At 45.1% G+C, this 24520-nt stretch overlaps 1 protein-coding gene across 5 annotated transcripts in view; it reads left to right on the plus strand.

Annotated features, from left to right (window-relative positions):
• Positions 1 to 20278, plus strand: part of NTAQ1 (N-terminal glutamine amidase 1) — a 34084-nt gene extending 13806 nt beyond the window's left edge. The window contains exons 4-8 of one of the 5 annotated variants that reach the window (XR_010121753.1): positions 6173 to 6321; positions 7241 to 7365; positions 11277 to 11472; positions 16601 to 16857; positions 17978 to 20278. Coding sequence is in view for 2 of the 5 variants with exons in the window: in XM_055287180.2 (XP_055143155.1) it covers positions 5240 to 5269; positions 6173 to 6321; positions 7241 to 7365; positions 11277 to 11386 (414 nt within the window). In the remaining 3 variants the exon portion in view is untranslated. Of the gene's footprint in view, positions 1 to 5239; positions 5270 to 6172; positions 6322 to 7240; positions 7366 to 11276; positions 11998 to 16600; positions 16858 to 17977 lie in introns of those variants that run through there. The other 4 variants (XR_010121754.1, XR_008659080.2, XM_055287180.2 and 1 more) reach the window with 4 other exon arrangements.
• Positions 20279 to 24520: the final 4242 nt, after the last annotated feature.

Raw genomic sequence — 24520 nt, forward strand, 5'->3', positions numbered from 1 at the left:
TTGGGTGACAGAGAGAGACCCTGTCTCATTAAATAAATAAATAAATAATGTAGTTTTCCGATTTAGTAAATCTATAGAGGGGTTCAGGAGTTAGTGTTCTTGATGAACTCCAAGGTGAACATGACTGGCATTTGAAAAATACAGATCTACTCCCACCCCTTTATTTTTCAGGGAAGAAATAAACACAGCAGAGCAAAGTGAGTAGCTCAGAGTCGCATGGTCAGTGGCAGAACTGGGTCTCACACCTGGGTCCTTTTTTTTTTTTTTTTTGAGACGGAGTCTTTCTCTGTCCCCCAGGCTGGAGTGCAGTGGCGCGATCTCGGCTCACCACAACCTCCACCTCCTGGGTTCACGCCATTCTCCTGCCTCAGCCTCCCGAGTAGCTGGGACCACAGGCGCCCGCCAACACGCCCGGCTAATTTTTTGTATTTTTTAGTAGAGACGGGGTTTCACTGTGTTAGCCAGGATGGTCTCGATCTCCTGACCTCGTGATCCACCTGCCTCGGCCTCCCAAAGTGCTGGGATTACAGGCTTGAGCCACCGCGCCCGGCCACACCTGGGTCCTTTTTAGTACACATCTGCATGTCACTTTAACCTGTTCCCCTAAAGAATGGAGGCCAGGGTTGGGCACGGTGGCTCATGCCTATAATCCCAGAACTTTGGGAGGCCGAGGTGGGTGGATCACCTGAGGTCAGGAGTTCTAGACCAGCCTGGTCAACATGGTAAAACCCCGTCTCTACTAAAATACAAAAATTAGCTGGATGTGATGGTGTGTGCTTGTAATCCCAGCTACTCGGGAGGCTGAGGCAGGAGAATTGCTTGAACCCGGGAGGCAGAGGTTGCAGTGAGCCAAGGTCGTGCCATTGCATTCCAGCCTGGGCAAAAAGGATGAAACTCCATCTCAAAAAAAAAAAAAAAACCAACAGAGTTTTTATGCTAATAAACACAAAAACAAAGTGAAAGGAAAGCGACATTGATGAAATGTAACAAACTACTAGTTTCTGGGTATTTATTTAAAATTATGTATCATTTGATTGGCTTCACTCATGTATTTAACATGTATATATTGAGTGTGTTTTATATGCCAGGCTAAAAACAGATTAAAACCCCTGGCCTCACAGATCTGACGTTCTCAGTTCCGTTGCCAGCAGGTGATCTTGCGTGAAAGCTGCTCTTGCATGAAAACCCAAGCCCCTCAGCTCTGGGGTTAGGAGCACGGCCTCTGGAGTCAGGCATATTGGGTTTAAGTCCCAGGCCTCTCATTGGTCCGCTGTGGGATCCGGGTAGGTTATTTACCCTCTCTCTTCAGTGTCTCCCCCTGGTCAGTGGTGTCGTGAGGCTTAAATGAGATAATGCACAGGAAGCATCTTCCTGGTGTCTGCTACTGGTACTCAGGAAGTGTTGGCAGTTACTGTTAGCAGTGGTATCTAACCCCTGTTACAGATGGTCCCATGCACAAGAAATCATCTCTGTTGCTGAACAGCTTAGCTGATTTTGAGTCGTGGTCTTACTCCCCATCCTAGGGAAACTTGGAGGGGAAGGACCTGTAGCCTTACACATCTCAGGGCAGCTCAGGGTGGGGAATCCTGTTGCAAGAAGTCTCCCCACACCCCCTGGCAGGTTTTGCTTTGCCTCGCTGCTGTCCTGTTGTAGGGCATGGGTAGGCCTCGCTGAGTGAGCAGAGACACCAGTGAGTAGTAGTGAGAAAAATTTGAGAACACTAAATCCTGAACCCCTTTCTAGATTTACTAAATCAGAAAACTACATTGTTAACACAGTCTCTGGATAATTCTAATGTGTAGCCAGACTATATATTGCCAAAGTCCCTTCCTGTGCTAAATGGATAAAAGTCTATGACATCACAAATATGTCTGCCACATTAGCCATTTAAAATCATTCCTATAATAATTTCAGGTTGGGCATGGTGGCTTACACCTGTAATCCCAGCACTTTGGGAGGCAGAGGCAGGCAGATCACCTGAGGTCAGGAGTTCGAGACCAGCCTGATCAACATGCTGTAACCCCGTCTCTATTAACAATACAAAAATTAGCCAGGCATGGTGGCGGGCGCTTGTAGTCCCAGCTACTCGGGTGCCTGAGGCAGGAGAATTGCTTGAACCTGGGAGGCAGAGGTTACAGTGAGCCGAGATCGTACCACTGCTCTCCATCCTGGGCGATACAGTGAGACTTCATCTCAAAAAAATCATTCCTATAATAATTTCTTTTTTTAAATTTTATTTATGTATTTTTTTTTGAGATGGAGTCTCACTCTGTCACCTAGGCTGGAGTGCAATGGTATGATCTTGGCTCACTGCAACCTCTGCTCCCCAAGGTTTAAGCAATTCCTCTGCCTCAGCCTCCCGAGTAGCTGGAATTACAGGCACGTGCTACCACGCCTGGCTAATTTTTTTATTTTTAGTAGAGATGGGGTTTCGCCATTTTGGCCAGGCTGGTCTCGAACTCCTGACCTCAAGTGATCCACCCACCTTAGCCTCCCAAATTGCTGGGAGTACAGGCATGAGCCACTGCGCCCGTCCTCCTATAATAATTTCAAAACAAAAAGTTAAAAGAAAATATGCCTATAGTGCTTCTATCTTAGACCAAATAACATGGAGCAGATAGTGGCATCTGTAGGTGACATCCCTGTTCCTAGCACAGTCAGTTTTTTCCTGGCAGCTGGACAGACACTGAACCAACTCAGAGAGTGAGGCCGCTGCTCAAGCCTGCATTCCTTGGCTCCTCATCTGTGCCATGAAGGCAATTTTGGGCCAATGCTTTTCCTTTGCAGTCCCTCAGCTGCCTAGTGTATAGGAATGTGGACCTGAACTTACTAGAGAGTTGTGAATAGTCATTGTTTATGCCTTTTCACAAGTTGTACCTTCTTTCTGGAAAGCTGTCCCCATCAGGCAAGGTTCTGCAATGGGGTCCTTTCCTCTGTGAAACTCTCCTTGGCCATTGGGCTCCTGTCCTCTTCCTTTCTTGGTTGGCTTTAATTTTTTATTTTTATTTATTTGTTTTTGAGACAGATTCTTGCTCTGTTGCCTAGGCTGGAGTGCAGGGGCGTGATCTTAGCTCAGTGCAACCTCCTTCTCCTGGGTTCAAGTGATTCTCGTGCCTCAGCCTCCTGACTAGTTGGGGCTACAAGTGCACACCACCACACCCGGCTCATTATTGTATTTTTAGTAGAGACTGGGTTTCACCATGTTGGCCAGGCTAGTCTCGAACTCCTGACCTCATATGATCCACCTACCTCGGCCTCCCAAAGTGCTGGAATTACAGGTATGAGTCACCATGCCCAGCCTTTGGTTGTCTTTTAAAAGATTGACCATTTACACACTAATGCTTCTAGCAGCACTATGAGGTAGACCAAGCTTGTCTAACCTGCAGCCTGTGGGCTGCATGTGGCCCAAGACAGCTTTAAATGCAGCCCAACACGAATTTGTAAACTTTCTTAAAACATTATGAAATTTTTTTTGTGATTTTTTTTTTTTTTTTTTTTTTTAGCTTATCAGCTATTGTTAGTGTTAGTGTATTTTATGTGTGGCCCAAGACAATTCTTCTTCTTCCAATGTGGCCCTGGGAAGCTAAAAGGTTGGACACTCTTGAGTTAGATACTCCAGTTATCTCCATTTTATAAAAGAGGAGACTGAGGCTGCCGAGGGGAGGGGCTGAGATTGGAACCAGGCGTTTACCTGCTCCTGCCTGCATTGCTCTCCTGCCTCTGACGTTCTCTGTTCTCCACAATGTCCTGCAGCAGTTTACCTGGTTCCCATTCACTTCTCTGGGAACTTCTTTTTTATTTTATTTTATTTTATTATTATACTTTAAGTTTTAGGGTACATGTGCACAATGTGCAGGTTTGTTACATATGTATACATGTGCCATGTTGGTGTGCTGCACCCGTCAACTCGTCATTTAGCATTAGGTTTATCTCCTTATGCCATCTCTCCCCCCTCCCCCCTCTGGGAACTTGTTGAGGGTGAGAACTTATCTTTTTCATCTTTGCATCTGCAGTTCAGCAGCACAGTCTTTCACATAGAATAGAGAGTGTGTGGTTCCAAAAAACTGATATGGGACTGGGCACAGTGGCTCACACCTGTAATCCCAGCACTTTGGGAGGCAGAGACAGGGAGATCACTTGAGGCCGGGAGTTCGAGACCAGCCTGGTCAACATGGTGAAACCCCATCTCTACTAAAAATACAAAAATTAGCTGGGTGTGGTGGCACGCCTGTAATCCCAGCTACTCGGGAGGCTGAGGTGGGAAAATCGCTCGAACCCCGGAGGTGGAGGTTGCAGTGAGCCGGGATCATGCTACTGTGCTCCAGCTTGGGTGACATGAGAGAGACTCTGTCTCAAAACAACAACAACAACAAACCTGTAATATGAGTTAGAAGATGTTAAGAGAGAAACAGAATTTGGGTAAGGCAGAGATTCTGGCAGGGGGTAGGAGAAGATAAAAAATTGATTGGTGGGAAGAAAGCCTTTAGCTGGAGCTTGTGTGGTGGAAAGAGGTAGAGAAGGTTGCTGCAGATGGAGGGGAATGACATGAGCAGACCCAGTGGGAGGCAGTGGTGGACTGTTTGGGGTCATGGAGGATAGGATGTATCTGGGGAAGTCCAGAGAATAGGCATTCATTTTTGAATCTTTCTGTTTTGCTAAGATAGACTTAGAGCCAAAGGCAGCACTCAGGCTTTTAAAGGCACAGCATCCCTAGTCTTAAGTATTGTTCTTGCCTCATAGGATTTATACAGGGCTCAAGTAGAATGATATTTGAGAAAGAAAATGCCTTTTAAACTCTGAGATATTGTAGAAATATAAGATGGTATTACTAATGTTGCTAGGTTGCTTTGATTTCACAGTGCTGTTCTCTATGAGAGCGTTTTTCTTTGAAAGAACTCAGAGCACCACATTGCTCATGTCCCTTGATCACCTCCCTGAAATCCCTTTCAGCTCATCACTGGTGTTGGGCAGTACCTTGAGTCTGAGAGTGAGGGTGAGAATTAACATCCACACCGTGACAGAGCTGTGTGGGAAAAGCTGTCTTTTTCTTTCTCCCTTAGTGGCTACAGATGAAGGCTTGGCTAACTTCTTTTTTTAAAAAATAATTTTTCTTTTAATTGCAAAAGTGGTTCCAAACTAGAAATTAAAGTCCTCCTTCCCCTCTCCAGGCTGACCCCCAGAAGCCTCCTTTGTTATTAGTTTGGAGCAAATCCTTGCAGACATTTTCCTTTGCATTCACATGCATGCAAATGTACTTCTGAATGCGCACGTATGTCTTTATATACAGATAGCTTTTAACAAATAGCAGGTGGGGCCGGCACTGTGGCTCACACCTGTAATTCCAGCACTTTGGGAGGCTGAGGCGGGGGGATCACTTGAGGCCAGAAGTTGGAGACCAGCCTGGCCAACATGGTGAAACACCATCTCTACTAAAAATACAAAAATTAGCTGGGCGTGGTGGCAGGTGTCTGTAGTCCCAGCTACTCAGGAGGCTGAGGTAGGAGAATCGCTTGAACCCAGGAGGCGGAGGTTGCAGTGAACTGAGATCATGCCACTGCACTCCAGCCTGGGTGATAGAGCAAGACTCTGTCTCAATAAAAAAAATAGGTGGGGCCAGGCGCGGTGGCTCATGCCTGTAATCCCAGCACTTTTGGAGGCTGAGGCGGGTGGATCACCTGAGGTCAGGGGTTCGAGACCAGCCTTGCCAGCATGATGAAACCCTGTCTCTACTAAAAATACAAAAAATTAGCTGGGCATCGTGGTGTGCGCTTGCAATCCCAGCTACTTGGGAGGCTGACACAAGAGAATTGCTTGAACCTGGCAGGTGTAAGTTGCAGTGAGCTGAGATCATGCCATTGCACTCCAACCTGGGTGACAGAGTAAGACTCCATCTCAAAAAAAAAAAAAAAGTTTCCTAGAGGTAAAATTGCAGTTTCAGAGGATGTGCATTTAATGACTATGAACATTTCCATTATTTAACCATTTCCCTATCTGTGGACATTTAGTCTGTTTTCATGTTTTCAGGGTGTTGTGTTTGCTTTATTGTATTTTGCTATTATAAGGAGGGCTGTAGCAGTCCTATATCCTTTTTAGTGATAATGTATGTGTCTGAATACTGGGATTTCATCATTATGAAGTAACTTCGTTTAACTTCAGCAACTTTTACTTCTAGGATTACCATGTTGTTTTGCTTCATGTTTCAAGTGGAGGACAGAGCTTCATTTATGATCTTGATACTGTCTTGCCATTTCCCTGCCTCTTTGACACTTATGTAGAAGATGCCTTTAAGTCTGATGATGACATTCACCCACAGTTTAGGAGGTGAGGACATTCAGGATGGATTTACTTATTTTCTGAAGTAAGAATTTGACGATTCCACAGAGGTTCTTTTTTTTTTTTGACAATTGTTTTGTAAAGATCTCGTCTGGCATCACCATTGAGTTGATGTTTATTTATTTTTTTTTATTTTTTATTTTTTTGAGACGGAGTCTCGCTCTGTCGCCCAGGCTGGAGTGCAGTGGCGCAATCTTGGCTCACTGCAAGCTCCGCCTCCCTGGTTCACGCCATTCTCCTGCCTCAACCTCTCCGAGTAGCTGGGACTACAGGCGCCCGCCACCACGCCCGGCTAATTTTTTGTATTTTTAGTAGAGACGGGGTTTCACCGTGGTCTCGATCTCCTGACCTCGTGATCCGCCCGCCTCAGCCTCCCAAAGTGCTGGGATTACAAGCGTGAGCCACCGTGCCCGGCCAAGTTGATGTTTAAGAATGATGTATTTGCAACACAGGAGATTCAAAATGTTTTAAAGCTTTAAAAGTTATCTATCATATAAAAGGTTGTCATTCTTTTAAAATTTTGTGTGATGAGATCTCAAACATTTAACTTCAAGCAGGTTGGGGATTTTTCTTATATTCTTTTTGTTTTTGTGGGGATACCTCGTGCTGTCACTATTGAGAGGGCTGTGAGAGCAGCATCAGCAAATCATGCCCGTTGCCCTTGATACACAAATCGAGTAAATCAAGGCAACCAGATATATTTTGTGCCTTTGCCTTTCTGTTTCGGGTTTTAGTTGATCATTTCCTATGCTTCTCTAATATGTAGTAAAGTTGCCTGTGTTACTAACCATACAGAAATGCATGAGTAGTTTTGTGCATGTCATAGGAAATGAGTCCATATAAAAATGGAGTTAGAATTTTAAACGTGACACCTCCCTAATGTGAGTGTATATTGATTTTTCTGCAGGAAATTTAGAGTGATCCGTGCAGATTCATATTTGAAGAACTTTGCTTCTGACCGATCTCACATGAAAGACTCCAGTGGGAATTGGAGAGAGCCTCCGCCGCCGTATCCCTGCATTGAGACTGGAGGTGAGCCAGGATGCCTTCTCGGGGGATTCTGATTGATCACATACACATCAGCATTTTTCCTTAATGGAGGACAAAAGTCAGGTCATTCTTTGAATAAAACTCCATGAATGAATCCCAGCACTTTGGGAGGCCAAGATGGGCGGATCACGAGGTCAGGAGATCGAGACCATCCTGGCTAACACGGTGAAACCCTGTCTCTACTAAAAATACAAAAAATTAGCTGGGCATGGTAGCGGGCGCCTGTAGTCCCAGCTACTCGGGAGGCTGAGGCAGGAGAATGGCATGAACCCAGGAGGCGGAGCTTGCAGTGAGCCGAGATCGGGCCACTGCATTCCAGCCTGGGTGACAGAGCGAGACTCCATCTCAAAAAAAAAAAAAAAAAAATTCCGTGAATGATAAGGAGGTCATAGGAAATACTACTTCTGTGTGTGTATTAGATTCAGAAATGAAGGCACAGAGAATAGGACTGGAAGGCATAAAAACTCGTGGGAGAGGAAGGGTGTTAAGGATCAGAACCATGGCACCTGCAAACTGCTGGATTATTGGATATAGCTACTGCAGAGACACTGAACATCAGGAGACTCGCATGCTTGTGTCATTTAACAGCAGGACTAGTAGCACCTTGCCATGGTAGGGTTTTGTGCTATGGTGAAAGAAATCCCCATTGCATCTTTATGATGTGTGAAATGTCACTTTGGCTATATAATAAAATCTGCATTAGAGGGAGGTGAGCGCCAGCAGGTTTTATTATACCACTTGTCTCATTTATGTGCTTTTAGGCATCAATCCGGTTGATAATTTCCTGACATTTAAGAAAATAAAGGGTCCTTCACCCTATTACTATTGTTTGGCATTCATATGAGTTTGAAGCATTATTTACGTTTGTAAGTAATTCACGACATTCCCACTTAGGGGTGAGATCATCCCAACACCTGGATAATACAGTCTGTGTGAAAGTGCTCTGTGAGCTCTGCAGCATGTCAGAAAAATAGGGCAGTAGTGTTAGTACTTCAACAAGGGTCTGAGCGTGGTGGCTCATGCCTGTAATCCCAGCATTTTGGGAGGTTGAGGTGGGTGGACCACCTGAGGTCAGGAGTTTGAGACTAGCCTGACCAATGTAGTGAAACTCTGTCTCTACTAAAAATACAAAAGTTAGCTGGGTGTGGTGGTGTGTGCCTGTAGTCCCAGCTCCTTGGGTGACTGAGACAGGAGAATTGCTTGAACCGGGAGGCAGAGGTTGCAGTGAGCCGAGATTGCACCACTGCACTCCAGCCTGAGTGACAAGAGTGAGATTCCATCTCAAAAAAAAAAAAGAGAAAGAAAAAATAGTTTAACAAGGAAGAAAGTAAAAAATACATTTAGTATATTTGAGGGGACTGAACACTAAGAGAGGGTTCAAACTCTGATTTTTGAGGCTCTCTATGAAAAGCTGTCATAATTTAAAAAATTTATATTGGAATTGCTTATCAGTACACAGAGCTGCTTCCTGGCCTCAGTGTGAGAACTGGGGAAGCTTCCTGGTAAGGAGAGGGCTTGAGGGGTCTGCCTTAGCATCTACAGCAACCTGCTCTACAGGGCCTGTTTCCCCTCAAGACGTGAGCACCTAAGACAGAACCTAGTGCATAGCCGGCATTTAGTGAACCCCTTGTCAGCCCTGGTCTGGCTGGGGCAATTCCTTTGGTTTTAATGACTACTAGTCACTGGATGCTGTTTTGTGCTGGGCTTTTGCCAGCCCAATTACTATATGGGCTGCCGAGGTGAGCACTGCCAGCCCAATTTTCTTTCTTTTTTTTTTTTTTTTTTTTGTTGAGACTCTGTCGCCCAGGCTGGAGTGCAGTGGCACAATCCCAGCTCACTGCAACCTCCATCTCCTGAGTTCAAGCAATTTTCATGCCTCAGCCTCTGGATTAGTTGGGATTACAGGCATGCACCATCACACCTGGTTAGTTTTTTTTTGTTTTTTTTTTTTTTTGAGATGGAGTCTCACTCTGTCACCCATGCTGGAGTGCAGTGGTGCAATGTCGGCTCACTGCAAGCTCCACCTCCAGGGTTCATGCCATTCTCCTGCCTCAGCCTCCTGAGTAGCTGGGACTACAGGCGCCCGCCACCACGCCCGGCTAATTTTTTTTTTTGTATTTTTAGTAGAGATGGGGTTTTACCATGTTATCCAGCATGGTCTCGATCTCCTGACCTCGTGATCTGCCTGCCTCGGCCTCCCAAAGTGCTGGGATTACAGGCATGAGCCACCGTGCCTGGCCACACCTGGCTAGTTTTTATATTTTTAGTAGACATGAGGTTTTGCCATGTGGGCCAGGCTGGTCTTGAACTCCTGGCCTCAGGTGATCCTTCCACCTTGGCCTCCCAAAGTGCTGGGATTACAGGGGTGAGCTACTGTGCCCGGCCCATATAAACCAAAAATTAGCCAGGCGTGGTGGTGCACGCCTGTAATCCCAGCTACTCAGGAGGCTGAGGCAGGAGAATCGCTTGAATCTGGGAGGTGGAGGTCACAATGAGCCAAGATTGCACCACTGCACTCTAGCCTGGGTGACAGAGGGAGACTCTGTCTCAAAAAAAAAAGAAAACAGACTTTAAATTAATGCATGTTTTAGATACATGCATTATTGGGTATGATGGATTTAGTTATGGAATTGACTCTTTTTTTTTTAAATCAAGATAGGGTCTCAGTATATAGCTCCTACCTTGGCCTCCCAAAATACTGAGATTATAGGCATGAGCCACCACGCTGGCCAGGATTAACTCCTTTTTTTTTTTTTTTTTTGAGACAGAGTCTTGCTCTGTTGCCCAGGCTGGAGTGCAGTGGCACAATCTTGGCTCACTACAACCTCTGCCTCCTGGGTTCAAGCGATTCTCCTGTCTCAGCCTCCCAAGTAGCTCAGATTCTAGGCACCCACTACCACACCTAGCTAATTTTTGTATTTTTAGTAGAGATGGGGTTTTACCACGTTGGCCAGGCTGGTCTCGAACTCCTGACCTCAAGTTATCCACCCGTCTCAGCTTCCCAAAGTCCTGGGATTATAGGTGTGAGCCACCACGCCTGGCTGCTTTTAATCTTTTTGAGTGAAGGTTCAGAGTAGCGTTTCTTTCTTTCTTTATTTTTTTTTTTTTTGAGACAAAGCCTTGCTTTGTTGCCCAGGCTGGAGTGAAGTGGCATGATCTTGGCTCATTACACCCTCCAATTCCAAGGTTCAAGCAATTCTCCTGTCTCAGCCTCCTGAGTAGCTGGGATTAGAGAGGTGTGCCACCATACCCAGCTAATTTTCGTATTTTTAGTAGAGATGGGGTTTCACCATGTTGGCCAGGCTGTTCCCTTAACTTCTGACCTCAAGTGATCTGCCCGCCTCGACCTCCCAAAGTGCTGAGATTACAGGTGTGAGCCACTGTGCTTGGCTCAGAGCAGCCTTTCATCGAGGGCTAATTTAGCCCCCCTACTCTGACGTGACCCTTCTGAGGATGCTACTGAACGCTGCATGTTACGAGTTCTCTCCACTCTGGCTGATGGTGACATGAATTATTTCTAGCCCTGTGGAAGTTCTAGGGATTATTAGACCCACCCCTTCTTGGTGCTTCTTTCCCTGGCCTCATGAAGTTTCGTTCCATAGAAGAGAAGATCAGTACTTAGCCAAAGACTCAGGGGGTCCCCTCTGCTGATCTTTGGAGCTCTGACTCTGTGTAGTCCCCTCTTTGCTGATACTCTGTTTCCCTCAGTTTGAGTGTGTGTGTTTTGTCATGATTGGATTGAAGTTATACATTCAAGGCAAGAAAACCACAGAAGTGACATTGAGCCCTTATCCATTTGAATAATTTTACCTACTTTTCGTCTTCTGCATTGTTTTATTGCTGTTAAACCAAAATTGTGTTTTCAGTGGACATTTTTTCATATATTTTTTTAGATTCCAAAATGAACCTGAACGATTTCATCAGTATGGATCCCAAGGTAGGATGGGGTGCTGTCTACACACTATCCGAATTTACACATCGGTTTGGCAGTAAAAACTGCTGAACTTGGCCTCAAGATGTGGAACTGCGGAGAAATTCTAGGACATGAACAAGCAAGCTATCCTTTCATCGAGGACAGCAAACATTATGGTACAGTTGGCTTGGAATTATGTCTTTCTCTTTTAATTTGATTGAGTGGAAATCTGAGTGAATACAAATATAAATGAACAACATAAAAACTTTTGTTTTGACATGTCAAATTGAAACTTGATAAAGTGCGTACTTGCTAAGATATTCCTGTGGCTCATGTGTTAAAACATGAGGACTTAAGCCAGTAATCGTTTTTGTTCAGATAGAGGTGTGGAGGTAGAGCCAGCCCCTCATGTCTGTTCTGGATGTTTTGTGTCTCTCCAGCTACATTGTAAGCTCCTTGAGGGCAGGGCCATGGCCCATTGCTCTGTGAATCTCAAATGCCCATAAAAGGTGCCCATAAAATGTTTTCTTGAACATTTGAATGTGCTGTTGTCTGGAAAGGGGTAATATTGTGAGCTGAATCAGCAATAAGTATTAGTCTTTTTGGACTATGATATTGTTAAAAAGATTGCAGCCCTCTCAGACTTGAGTGTTAATTGGCTTATTTATTTATGGCTTTAAATAAAATTGATTTAACATTAATTTTGTTTTAAAGATTTTCGTGTCACCCTTGATGATCTGAAATACCTAAATATGCCTCAATTGTAATGAGAACCAGGGCTTTAAAATATATTTATTACATGTGCCTTCTGGAAGACATCTTGGTCATTTGGCTTTAATCATATCATTCCAAATGAAAGATATTTGGCATTACACTGGCATATAGTACCAGCTCTCATGTTCTCATGATTCCGCTTTAAAAATGAACAACTTCCTATAGCAAGGATGTCTGACCTTTTGTTCTTAGATGAGCTTTCTACTTATTAAGAAACTATCGGCTGGGCATGGTGGCTCACGCGTGTCATCTCAGTACTTTGGGAGGCCTAGGTGGGCAGATCATGAGGTCAGGAGTTTGAGACCAGCTTGGCCAAAATGGTGAAACCTTGTCTCTACTAAAAATACAAAAATTAGCTGGGTGTGGTGGCGGACGCCTGTAATCCCAGCTACTTGGGAGGCTGAGGCAGAATTGCTTGAACCTGGGAGGTGGAAGTTGCAGTGAGCTGAGATCATGCTGCTGCACTCCAGCCTGGGTGACAGATCAAGACCCCATCTGAGAAAAAAAAAAAAAAAAGAAACTGACATTTAATGCGAATCCTCCACCTTACGCTATGGAGGGTACAAATGTAACCATTTATTTATTTATTTAGAGACAGAGTCTTGCTCTGTCACCCAGGCTGGAGTGCAGTGGGATGATCTCGGCTCACTATAACCTCCGCCTCCCAGGTTCAAGTGATTCTTGTGCCTCAGCCTCCTGAGTAGCTGGGATTACAGGTATGCGCCACCACGCCCAGCTAATTTTTGTATTTTAGTAGAGACGGGGTTTTACCACGTTGGCCAGGCTGGTCTTGAACTCATGACCTCCGGTGATCTGCCCGCCTTCGCCTCCTGAAGTATTGGGATTACAGGCATGAGCCAACGCGCCCGGCCTCCTTCCCTAGAAATTTCTGCATAAACTGCCCTTTAATCTGCATGTTATTTTTATTTACTTATTTATTTTGAGGCAAAGTCTCACTCTATCGCCCAGGCTGGAGTGCAGTGGCATGATCTCGGCTCACTGCAACCTCTGCCTCCCAGGTTCAAGTGATTCTCCTGCCTCAGCCTCCCGAGTAGCTGGGATTACAGGCGCATACCACCATGCCCAGCTAATTTTTGTATTTTTAATAGAGACAGGGTTTTGCCGTGCTAACTAGGCTGGTATCAAACTCCTGACCTGAGGTAATCTGCCCAGCTCGGCCTCCCAAAGTGCTGGGATTACAGGCGTGAGCCACCGCACCCAGCCAAATTTGCGTGTTATTAAAGGTAGGTATAAATGTGACTGCCAGACTGCCCTGAGCTGCTCCTCTCTGCCTACAGGGTAAACCTGCTCTGCAGCAGCAGTCACAGTACACTACCGCTTCAATAAAGCTGTTTTCTTTCACCTTCAGCTTGCCTTTGAATTCTTTCCTTGGCAAAGCCAAGAAGTCTCATGGGCTCAGCCCTACTTTGGGGCTTGCCTGGTCTGTATCAGATTGATCTGTGCTTGAAGCCAAGCCCACCTTTTTTGTTTTTGAGACTGTCTGGCTCTGTCACCAAGGCTGGAGAGCACTGGTGTGATCTCTGCTTACCGCAACCTCCGCCTCCCAGGCCCAAGCGATCCTCCCACCTCAGCCTTCTGAGTAGCTGGGACTATAGGTGCGCCACAGTGCCCAGCTAATTTTTATATTTTTAGTAGAGATGGGGTTTTGGCATGTTGCTCAGGCTGGTCTTGAACTCTGGGACTCAAGCAATCCGCCCACCTTGGCCTCCAAAAGTGCTGAGATTGCAGGTGTGAGCCCTCGCATCCGGCCTGCACTTCCTGGTTCTGTGAACCGGTGGATTCCTTTTTCTCTTCAGCTTGTGCGAGTTGGAATTCTGTCATTTTTAACTGAAAGATAGGTTTTCTTACAAGGTTGTTCTTCAGAGTTGTTTATCAGGCTTAGGAACTGTTATTTGTTTGTCTCTGTGCTTAATTTTTCTATTTAAACTTTTTTCTTTCTTTTTTTTGAACCCAAACTAAGACAATTTTTCTTTGAGGTCAGATTTCTTTCTCTTAATATTCAACATGTGTGAGAGGATTTTCTGTTTGGAAAGAGGATATTTCAAGAAAAGCAGGGGACTAAAGTAGAATTTTGTTTGTTTGCTAGTTTTTGTTTGAGATGCAGTCTTGCTCTGTTGCCCAGGCTAGAGTACAGTGGCACAATCTTGGCTCACTGCAACTTCCATCTCCCAGATTTAAATGACTCTCCTGCCTCCGCTTCCTGAGTTTCTGGGATTACAGGCATGCACCACCACGCCTGGCTAATTTTTGTATTTTTAGTAGAGACAGGATTTTACCATGTTGGCCAGGCTGGTCTCGAACTCCTGACCTCAAGTGATCCACCCACTTCGGCCTCCCAAAATGCTGGGATTACAAGTGTGAACCATAGTACCTGGCTGACTAAAGCAAAAAAATTTTTTTTTTGAGATGGAGTCTCGCCCTATCGCCCAGGCTGGAGTGCAGTGGAGTCATCTTGGCTCACTGCAAGCTCCACCTCCCAGGTTCTCACCATTCTCCTGCCTCAGTCTCCTGAGTAGCTGGGACCACAGGTGCCCGCCACCACGCCTGGCTAATTTTTTTTTGTATTTTTAGTGGAGACAGGGTTTCACCGTGTTAGCCAGGATGGTCTCTATCTCCTGACCTCATGATCCACCTGCCTCGGCCTCCCGAAGTGCTGGGATTACAGGCATGAGCCACCGTGCCCAACCTAAAGCAGAATTTGTAAATTGACTATGAAAGCAACAGAAACAGAGTATCTCTGAGAACCTGACACACCAAGGAGTTGGGAAGCAAATACGAAAATATAAAATGGTTCTCAGCTCAGTAGAACTGGCTATCCCTGACTGAAGATATTATTGGAGCTTTTAAGAAAATCATGTCTTTCAGAAGAGGAGTTGGTTAGCAATGGTAGTAAATGCAAACCTTTCTGTGTGTTTTTCTTGGTTTAATTTTTAATTAATTAAAAAATAGATGGTACCATGTACATTGTACCAATTCAAAATGTATAAAAGAGTATTTGGTGAAAAGTAAACTTCCCTCCTGCTTTGTCCTCCAATTTTCTGATGTTCCCACCCAGAAATAACCTCTTTTTCAGTTTATTTTATATCCTTCTTTCCAGGAATTTTCTGTGTAAACATATAGGTGTGTATTATATATTAAATTCTGTTTTCCCCCCCACCCCAACAAATGGTAGCATCCTAAATATATTGTTCTGTATTTTACTTTTTTTCCCTTCACTAAACAAAGAAAAATACATTTTACTTTTTAAAGTTAATATATTTGGATGTTTTCTGATTGGTACATATTGATTGGAAAATCAACAAGAATGAGAAAATATCTACATTCTTTTAAAAGGCTACATTGTATTCTGCGATACATATGGTCCATAATTTAAGTCCTTTATAAGTTGTTTTTTGCTTCTTGTTATGCCAAAAAAAAGCTACAATAAATGTTTTTGTTTATGTGTCTTCATAAGAATTTCCAAGATGAATTTTTAAAATTTTTTATTTTTTGAGACAGAGTCTCACTCTGTTGCCCAGGTTGGAGTGCAGTGTTGTGATCTCAGCTCATTGTAACCTCTGCCTCCCGGGTTGAAGCGATTCTCCTGCCTCAGCCTCCCCATTAGCTGGGATTACAGGCGTGCACCACCACACTTGGCTAATTTTTGTATTTTTAATAGACAGGGTTTCACCATGTTGGCCAGGCTGGTCTTGAACTCCTGGCCTCAAGAGATCCACCTGCCTTGGCCTCCCAAAGTGCTGGGATTACAGGCGTGAGCCACCATGCCTGGCCCCAAGATGAATTGTGAAACTGTAGACTGCTGATTGTCCCACCTTTAAATCCATTCTCTTTTCTTTTCTTTCCTTTTCCTTTTTCCTTTCCTTTTCTTTCTTTTTTTCGAGACAGAGTCTCATTCTGTTACCCAGACTGGAGTGCAATGGCGCGATCTCACCTCACTGCAACCTTCACCTCCCAGGTTCAAGCAATTCTCGTGCCTTAGCCTCCTGAGTAGCTGGGATTACAGGTGCGCTACCACACCTGGCTAATTTTTTTTGTGTTTGTTTTTATTATAGTAGAGACAGAGGTTCACCATGTTGGCCAGGCTGGTCTCAAACTCTGGCCTCAAGTGATCCCCCCTGCCTCAGCCTCCCAAAGTGCTGGGATTACAGGCCTCAGCCACTGCACCTGGCCCATTCTCTTCTTTTTCTAGAGCAGGTGTTGGCAAATGTTTTCTGTAAATGACCAAACAGTAAATGTTAGACTTTGCAGGCCATAAGGCCTCTGCCACAACTACTCGACTCTGCCTTTGTAGCCGAAAAGAGCAGCCACAGACAATATGTAAATGAATAGGTGTGGCTGAGCTCCAATAAAACTTTGCAAAACCTGGGTCTCCTCTCTTGTCTTTGGAGCCCTCCTCCCTCTGTGTCTGTACAGGGGAGCTTTTTCCTTCTTTCTTCTCTCTTCTTTCTTGCCTATTAGACACACTGCTCCTTAAATCCACTCCACCTGTGTCCGTGTCGTTTTATCCAGTTCGTGCAACACAAGAGCCCTGGTGCTCCTCCACCTATCAGAGCCATCTTCACAGCAGAGACCAAGTCCTCACCAGACAACATAATCTGCTCAGCCCTGATCTTGGACTTACAGCCTCCGCAATAGACTCTGCTCCAACTATCAACTTAGGAAGTTAAGGAAAAACATGGTTTTCTTTTTCCAACTAGAAGCTGGACATCCTAAGTGATTGGTTGAAGGAGCATGTTTGGTTTTCTCTGTCTGGTTCCAAGTTGAAAGTAAGAACAACAACATGGGGAAGCCTGCAATTTTTGACCATGTCCTGATCTCTCCATGCTGATCGCCACCGAGCTGGGGGTCAGGGTTCTGTTATCATCTGTGCCCTGTTCGTTGTCTGCTTGAATATTCTGTCTATTTATAGAGAGGAAGAACAATAACCTTCATTATCAGAAACCTCATTCTAAGTTTACTTTTCTGTCTAGGTGTCCTTGTACAAATCACTTAGCTTTTTAAATATATAAATATGCTTTCTCACTGAGTAGCAATAGTATTTTTGCTAGGCTTGAGTTGTTTACTATTAAAAAAATTATACTTACATTTTTATAATAAAACCTAATCTTAGGCTCAGATGCACATACAACTAAAGAGCAGTGCTTGTCTTTTGCTTAATGTTCATATTACAAGATTGATTTTTATTTATAATATATGAACATGTTCTTTTTTAAAAAATACACAAAGTGATGGATAAATCTAATGTCCTTTTTTGATAATCACCCTGGTTTTAAGAATATAACTGTCTAGAGAAAATAACTAATAGAGCTCATCGTGTATTATTTAGAGGTCATTGTATGCCAGGCAATTTTCTGACAACCTGATGGGGTCGGTACTATTTTTAATCCCTATTTTACAGATGAGGAAACTGATGCAGAGAGAGGTTTTCATATAGCTCCCCAAGTCACTAGCCAGTAAGTAGTAGAGCCAGGATTCAAATTAAGGAAAAAAAGCACCCGAGAAGCTTCATGCTGCTTTCTGATCACCTCCTTACTCTGTAAGGGTAACCACCATCCTGCTTTCTAACTGCATACCTTCGTTGTGCCTCTTTCTGTATTTTATATAATTTCATATAAAAATATGTTTGTATATGGCAGAAAAAAAACAAAAACAAAAAACAACTTTGCAAAACCAAGAGCTGGTAGATTCGGCCCTTGGGCTATAGTTTGCTGTCAGCTGTGAATGGTGTGTGGCTGCTCTGCCATGGACTACGTTTCCCAGTCTCCTTTGCAGCCAGGTGTGGCCATGTGACCAGCTGAATATAAGAGGAAGTGTGTGTGCCACTTACATGACTGACCTGTGAAACTCCTGCCCACTCCTTCACACCTTTGCCTACTTTCTTACCAGATGAAATGGTGATGACTGGAGTGACCTCGGAAGCTACTTATCAAAGGCAGAAGAGCCACCATCAGCCTGGATTCCTGATGACTCTATGGAGCCGAGTTGCATGCCTGCCTAAGTAGTATATTGTGGAACTCTTTCATAGGAGACAAATTTATGTGTTTTTTAAGTCACAGAATTCTTGGTGAGTTTTGATTTGGCTGTTTAGTCCTCCCTAAATAATTCAGTGCCCATTCAAGCATGTAACAGGATATTTTTAGCTGGGTCAGAAATAAGAATTTGTGGTGTTCCAGGCCGGGTACGGTGGCTCATGCCTGTAATCCCAGCACTCTGGAAGGCCAAGGCGGGCGGATCCCTTGAGGTCAGGAGTTCGAGACCAGCCTGGCCAACATGGTGAAACTCCATCTCTCCCCAAAATACAAAAATTAGCCAGGTATGTATGCCTGTAATTCCAGTTACTCGGGAGGCTTGAGTGTCACCTGAAATATTGCCTGAACCCAGGAGGTGGAGGTTGCAGTGAGCCGAGATTGCACCACTGCACTCCAGCCTGGGCAACAAGAGTGAGACTGTCTGAAAAAAAAAAAGAAAAAAAAAAGAATTTGTGGTGTAAGCCTCTGTGTACTTGTGCAGACTGCCCCTTTAGTGTCTCACAGTTTTTGTGGAATTATTGCCCCTCCTGGAATGTTCACAAACCCTGAACACAAATGTCTATCCAGTCCTGTTGTTTTGTATGAGGTTCAGGAGCCTTGTGAGAAAGAAGCCAAATGGTCTGTGTTCTCATTTAGGGTTCAGACGTGTATAGGCTTGTCCCGTGGGCTAGAGGTCCTCAAAGATGTCTTTGCTAGAGGAGAGAAAAACATGAACAGGTCCCTGAGAGAAAATCAACGTAAGTGAAGATGACATCTGGCTGAGAGGACCAGACTAGATGATTATACATTAGAGCGTTCCTTGATGGCAGATGCCATGAGAGATGTGCCACGGTGTACCCTTACCCCTACTCTCTTACTCTCTTGAAAGCCCTGTCTCCTGGGAAGAAACGAAAGAACTGTGTCACTAGGGGCCCCATGTGGCTCTGTGGGAACCTTGGAAATAGCTGCTGATTTTCTGTAGAACAGTGGACAGCAGTGTTCTGACTGAGTCTGGTATTTTGGTGGTTGACAGCAGTACACGCCATGCCCAGTGGCTGGCTCAGCAGTGAAGCAGAAGCATGAGGAAGGCTGCAGGCTGTGGTTTGGATTCTCTGTGAATCCCCTTTTCATCAGGATTTGAAAGAGAAAATGACTTACACAGGACTCTCAGACTGGTAGGGGCTTGTGTACATTCAGCATATAGCAATTAACACCTTGATGATTTGCAGAAATTCTTCATGGAGGATGCTTATTTAAAAGAGCTGGAGGGCTGGGTGTGGTGGCTCATGCCTACAATCCCAGCACTTTGGGAGGCTGAAGCGGGCAGATCACTTGAGGCCAGGAGTTCAAGACCTCTACTGTTGCTGTATCACTGCCCTGGTGATTCAGCAGTGAATCCTGCGCTCATGGATGTTACATTCTTGTGCAGAAGACAGACAGTGAACTTCTACAATGTGTGGAAGATTGGTTGCTATTTACTGAGTTGCGGAAGATTGTGGGTGGAGTAATTTTGGGGAGGAAGAGCAGGAGTTTTATTGGGGGCATGTTAAATTTGAGGTGCCAGTTGGGTGTCTAAGAGGAGCTGTCAAATAGGAGTTGGTAGCCGGGTGTGGTAGGCGGAGGTTGTAGTGAGCCTGAGATCACGCCACTGCACTCCAGCCTGGGCGACAGAGTGAGACTCCGGCTCGCTTTCTTTCTGTCTCTCTCTCTCTCTCTCTCTGTCTCTCTCTCTCTCTCTCTCTCTCTCTATATATATATATATATATATATATATATATATGAGCTGGATAAAGGGGTCCCAGAGTCAGTGGAGTGGTGTAGGATGGGAATATCAAATTGGGAGACATCCGTTAATAGATGACATTTAAAGGTACAGGCCTCTATAGTATCATTGAGAGAATGTGTGTGGTTAGAGGAACGGTCCAGGGATCTAGCCTAGGGAGCTTTTATTTAGGGCTCAGGAGACAGGAAGGCAGATGGAATGGTCATGGAGGAAGGAGGAGAAAACAAGGATGCCCAAAGGAGAAAGTGGTATTAGAAGGGGAGAGGGATCAGCTCTGTCAGATGTTGCTGATCAGTTGAGTAAGTTGAGGACTGGGATGACCATTGGTTTTGGCAGTGTGGAGGTCTTTGAGCAATTTCAGTGGAGTGATGGGGATGACAGCCTAATTTCAGTAGGTTCAGGAGGGAATGGGAGGAAGGAAGTAGAGTGGTTTGGGAAGGGGGCAGAGAAAGGGGGCGGTACTGCAGGGGGATGTGGGTCAGCAGGGGAGACTGCTATTTGCCTGGCTCTCAGCTGGTTCTTCCATTATGAAGAATAAATTATCCATTTCTGCCCCTCCAAGGAGACCTCTTATGACATCAAAACCTGTCGGTCCTCCAGGGCCACTGTCTCTCAAGCAGGGCAAACACTCCTCAGTTCTCACTCTGTAGGACACTCCCTTTGACTCGATCCATCCCTTGGTTCATGCAGCCCTTCTTCAGCATTGACAGAGAGGAAAGAAAGCTGGATAACTTTCAGGGATATTTCATCCAGGTCATGGGAAAGCCTCAGGCACCACTCCAATGACTCTTTGCTTTTTTCCTTGACCTCTTCCCACTTTGCAGTGTTTTCTCCACAAAGCAGCCAAAGTGATCTTTTTTTTTCTTTCTGCTTCATTTCTCCTTCATACAGAGTGATCTGTTAAAAACCAGACCATCTCATTCCCCTGTTTTCAAACAACAACAAACCACCAACACTTTGCAATGGCCTCAGCATGTCCTTAAGCTAAATCCACTGTTCTACCCTGGCTCTCGGGCCCTGTGTGGTCTGGATTGCGGCTGTCTCTGTGATTTCAGCTCTGCTACTGCTGGCCCATTCCCTGTCCTGCTTCCCCCATTAGGTTTCTCTTGGTGAGCAGGACAAGCTCATTCCTTCCTCAGGGACCTCACGTTCTGTTTACCCTGATCTGACCCTTTTTTTCCCCCTTATCTTCTGTTGGCTGACACTCCCTGATATTGAGGTCTGAGCTCTGAGTCTGATAATTCTTCCCTGATGACGTATCTAAAGATGACTGCCCCAGTCAACATGACAGTACCCTTTTTTCTTCGTAGCAGTTATCACTAACTGAAATGATCTTGCACACTTATTTGTTTAAAAGTCTGTTATCCTTTTTTTTTAAATTAAGATGGAGTCTCGCTCTGTCACCCAGGCTGGAGTGCAGTGGCGTGATCTTGACTAACTGCAGCCTCCGCTTCTGGGTTCAAGGGATTCTCCTGCCTCAGCCTCCCAAGTAGCTGGGTTTATAGGCATGTGCCACCACACCTGGCTAATTTTTGTATTTTTATTAGAGACGGAGTTTCATCATGTTGGCCAGTCTGGTCTTGAACTCTTGACTTCAACTGGTCCGCCCACCTCAGCCTCCCAAAGTGCTGGGATTACAGGCATGAGCCACCACACCTGGTCTAAAAGTCTGTTTTCTATCTCTCTCCATTGGACTGTGAGTCCTCCCTGCCTTATTCTCCACTGTAATATAGTGTCTAGTACAGTATCTGATCCTTATAGTAAGCACTCAACAAATATTCCTCAAGTATTCAATAAAGGAACAACTCCTGTCAACCAAAGGGGTCTGGAACATCAAGTTCGCCACTCCACTGGATCTCAGGATAATGCTCAAAAACTGCTGCTAAAGTCTTGTTCTTTGAATTATTCCCTTTGACTAGATTCTATTCCTTTTTTTAGATGATCTTGTCCTTGTTCAATCAGGTTTTGTCTGCAGTCCCTTCAGCCTTAACTCCAAGCCCTACTCTTCCACCTTTTGGTGTGAAAAGCACGTTATGAATGACTTCTGCAGAGAGCTAAGAACACCATCGATTTATTTAATTAGTTCTCTCACATTCTTGGCAGGCACTGCATTCCAGCCTCTTGTCACAAACGCAGGTATGGAAAGCACCATGTCTAGTGTCTGATACTGAGAGCAGGAGCTCACAGTACACTTTTCGTCTTTGCTCCAAGCTGACCACGCAGCCGAGCACCAGAGAATGAACTATGTCTTTTACCCTGGCAGTCCAGGGAGAATGTGGCTTTGGCCCTGAGCTTTACAGCAGGTATCTGTTCGGGCCAGGCTTTTAATAACATCCATTTATTGGTCAGGCGCAGTGGCTCACACCTGTAATCCCAGCACTTTGGGAGGCCAACGCAGGTGGATCACTTGAGGTCAGGAGTTCAAGACCAGCCTGGCCAACATGATGAAACCCTGTCTCTACTAAAAATATGAAAATTAGCTGGGCACGATGGCAGATGCCTGTAATCCCAGCTACTTGGGAGGCTGAGGCAGGAGGATCTCTTGAACCCAGGAGGTGGAGGTTGCAGTGAGCTAAGATTGAGCCATGGCACTCCAGTCTGGGTGACAGCAAGACTCGGTCTCCACACATAAAAATAAATAAATAAATAAATAAATAAATAAAATTTTAAAAGGCTGGGCGCAGTGGCTCATGCCTGTAATCCCAATACTTTGGGAGGCCGAGGCGGGCGGATCACCTGAGGTCCGGCGTTTGAGACCAGTCCGATCAACATGGAGAAATCCCGTCTTTACTAAAAATACAAAAAAATTAGCCGGGCATAGTGGCGCATGCCTGTGATCCCAGCTACTCGGGAGGCTGAGGCAGGAGAATTGCTTGAACCCGGGAGGTGGAGGTTGTGGTGAGCCGAGATCGCACCATTGCACTCCAGCCTGGGCAACCAGAGCGAAACTCCCTCTCAAAAAAAAAAAAAAAAAAAAAAAAAATTGCATCCATTTATTATCAAGGGAGCAATCATAGCAGAACTTCACTTAGAGTCAATAGGCAATCTCTCCTGAGGTTTCCATGGGGACCTGGAGTTTTAGAGCAATTTCGGGGAAGAACATTGGAAGGAAATTGTGGGGCAAGATGTTAATACAGTCACACTGTTCTGGCACACGCTGTTTCTGCAGCCGTAAGTGACGGTTGAATCAGTTTCCACTCAAGGCCCACAGGATGCAGAGCTGTGTTTGACCTCCTTGGGGCCAGATGCTGAGGAGATCTTGTCCCTGCCCCTGGAATACAGGAAAAATAAGTTCAAGTCCTTGGCCCCCGTTACAGTTTTGCATTTGCTAGTGACATACTGTGTGACCTTGGGAAAGTCACTTAACCTCTCTGGGCCTTCGTTGCCTCACCTAAGAATTACTTTGAGGCTCAAATGAGATTGTGTGTGTGTTGGCGGGGAAGAGAATATTTCATACACCGAAAGGTGAAGTGTTTTGTTGCTTTTTTTTTTTCTTTTTTGGAACAGAGTTTTGCTCTTGTCATCCAGGCTGGAGTGCAGTGGCACGATCTCAGCTCACTGCAACCTCTGCCTCTCAGGTTCAAGTGATTTTCCTGCCTCAGCCTCCTGAGTAGCTGGGACTATAGACATCTGCCACCACGCCTGGCTAATTTTATATTTTTAGTAGAGATGGGTTCACCATGTTGGCCAGGCTGCTCTCGAATTCCTGACCTCAGGTGATCTGCCTGCTTTGGCCTCCCAAAGCGCTGGGATTACAGGTGTGAGTCATTGTGCCTGGCCCCAGATAGCTCATCTAAGCTCTTCATGTGTATGAACTCACTCAATCCTCAAAACAACAATATAAGGTAGATACCATTATTCTCCTTATGTTACAAATTAGGAAACATAGGCACAGTGAGATAAAGTGACTTATGGAAAGCCACATAGCTAGTGAGTGGTGGAGACAGGATTTGAATGTAGGCATTCCCGCTCCAGGGCCTGGCTGCCATCCAATTCCCAGTTCACCCAATTCCAAGTTCATGCCCACATTCTGTAATCAGATAATGGGTCACTAGCAAGGTGCTGTCTGTTGTAGGGCAGGAGTGGGTCACCGAGCTTCCCCACAGTCGGGATGAAGTGTCCTTCACAGCCGTCCACCTGAAGTAACTTACCCTGTAGTTACTGCAAAGAAACTTTATCAGTAAATGTCAAACTTGTTAAAAAGGCAAATGTCCAGAACCTCCCTGAGTGCTTCTGGTTTAGTAAGCATCCCAGTCAGGTCTCAGCGGCAGAGAACAGAAATTGCTTGCTGCGTGAATCCAAAAGGCATTTGATTCAAAGTGATGGAGACGAGAAACAAACATCAAGAGAAACAGTCATAGGTGTAGCAGTCGGAGATGCACTCACTTCTAGCCCTGGTGCCCAGACCTGTGAACTCTGGCAGTACTGTCACTGGTTCGGAGCATCTACTACATCTTATGGGACAGAACTCCAGTGTCACCAGGTGGTGTCTGCCAGCGGATGCTGTAGCTCAGTCTCCAATGGGCTATTCATTCTACCATCCAGAAGATCACCTACCGCTGGGAACCACGGTAAGATCAGAGCATCTGGGGGGCACCAGCATATGGACCCATTTCTTTTGCTGTGAATGGATTTGTG

Source organism: Symphalangus syndactylus, chromosome 7 (assembly GCF_028878055.3).
Source record: "Symphalangus syndactylus isolate Jambi chromosome 7, NHGRI_mSymSyn1-v2.1_pri, whole genome shotgun sequence".
NCBI lineage: Eukaryota > Metazoa > Chordata > Mammalia > Primates > Hylobatidae > Symphalangus > Symphalangus syndactylus.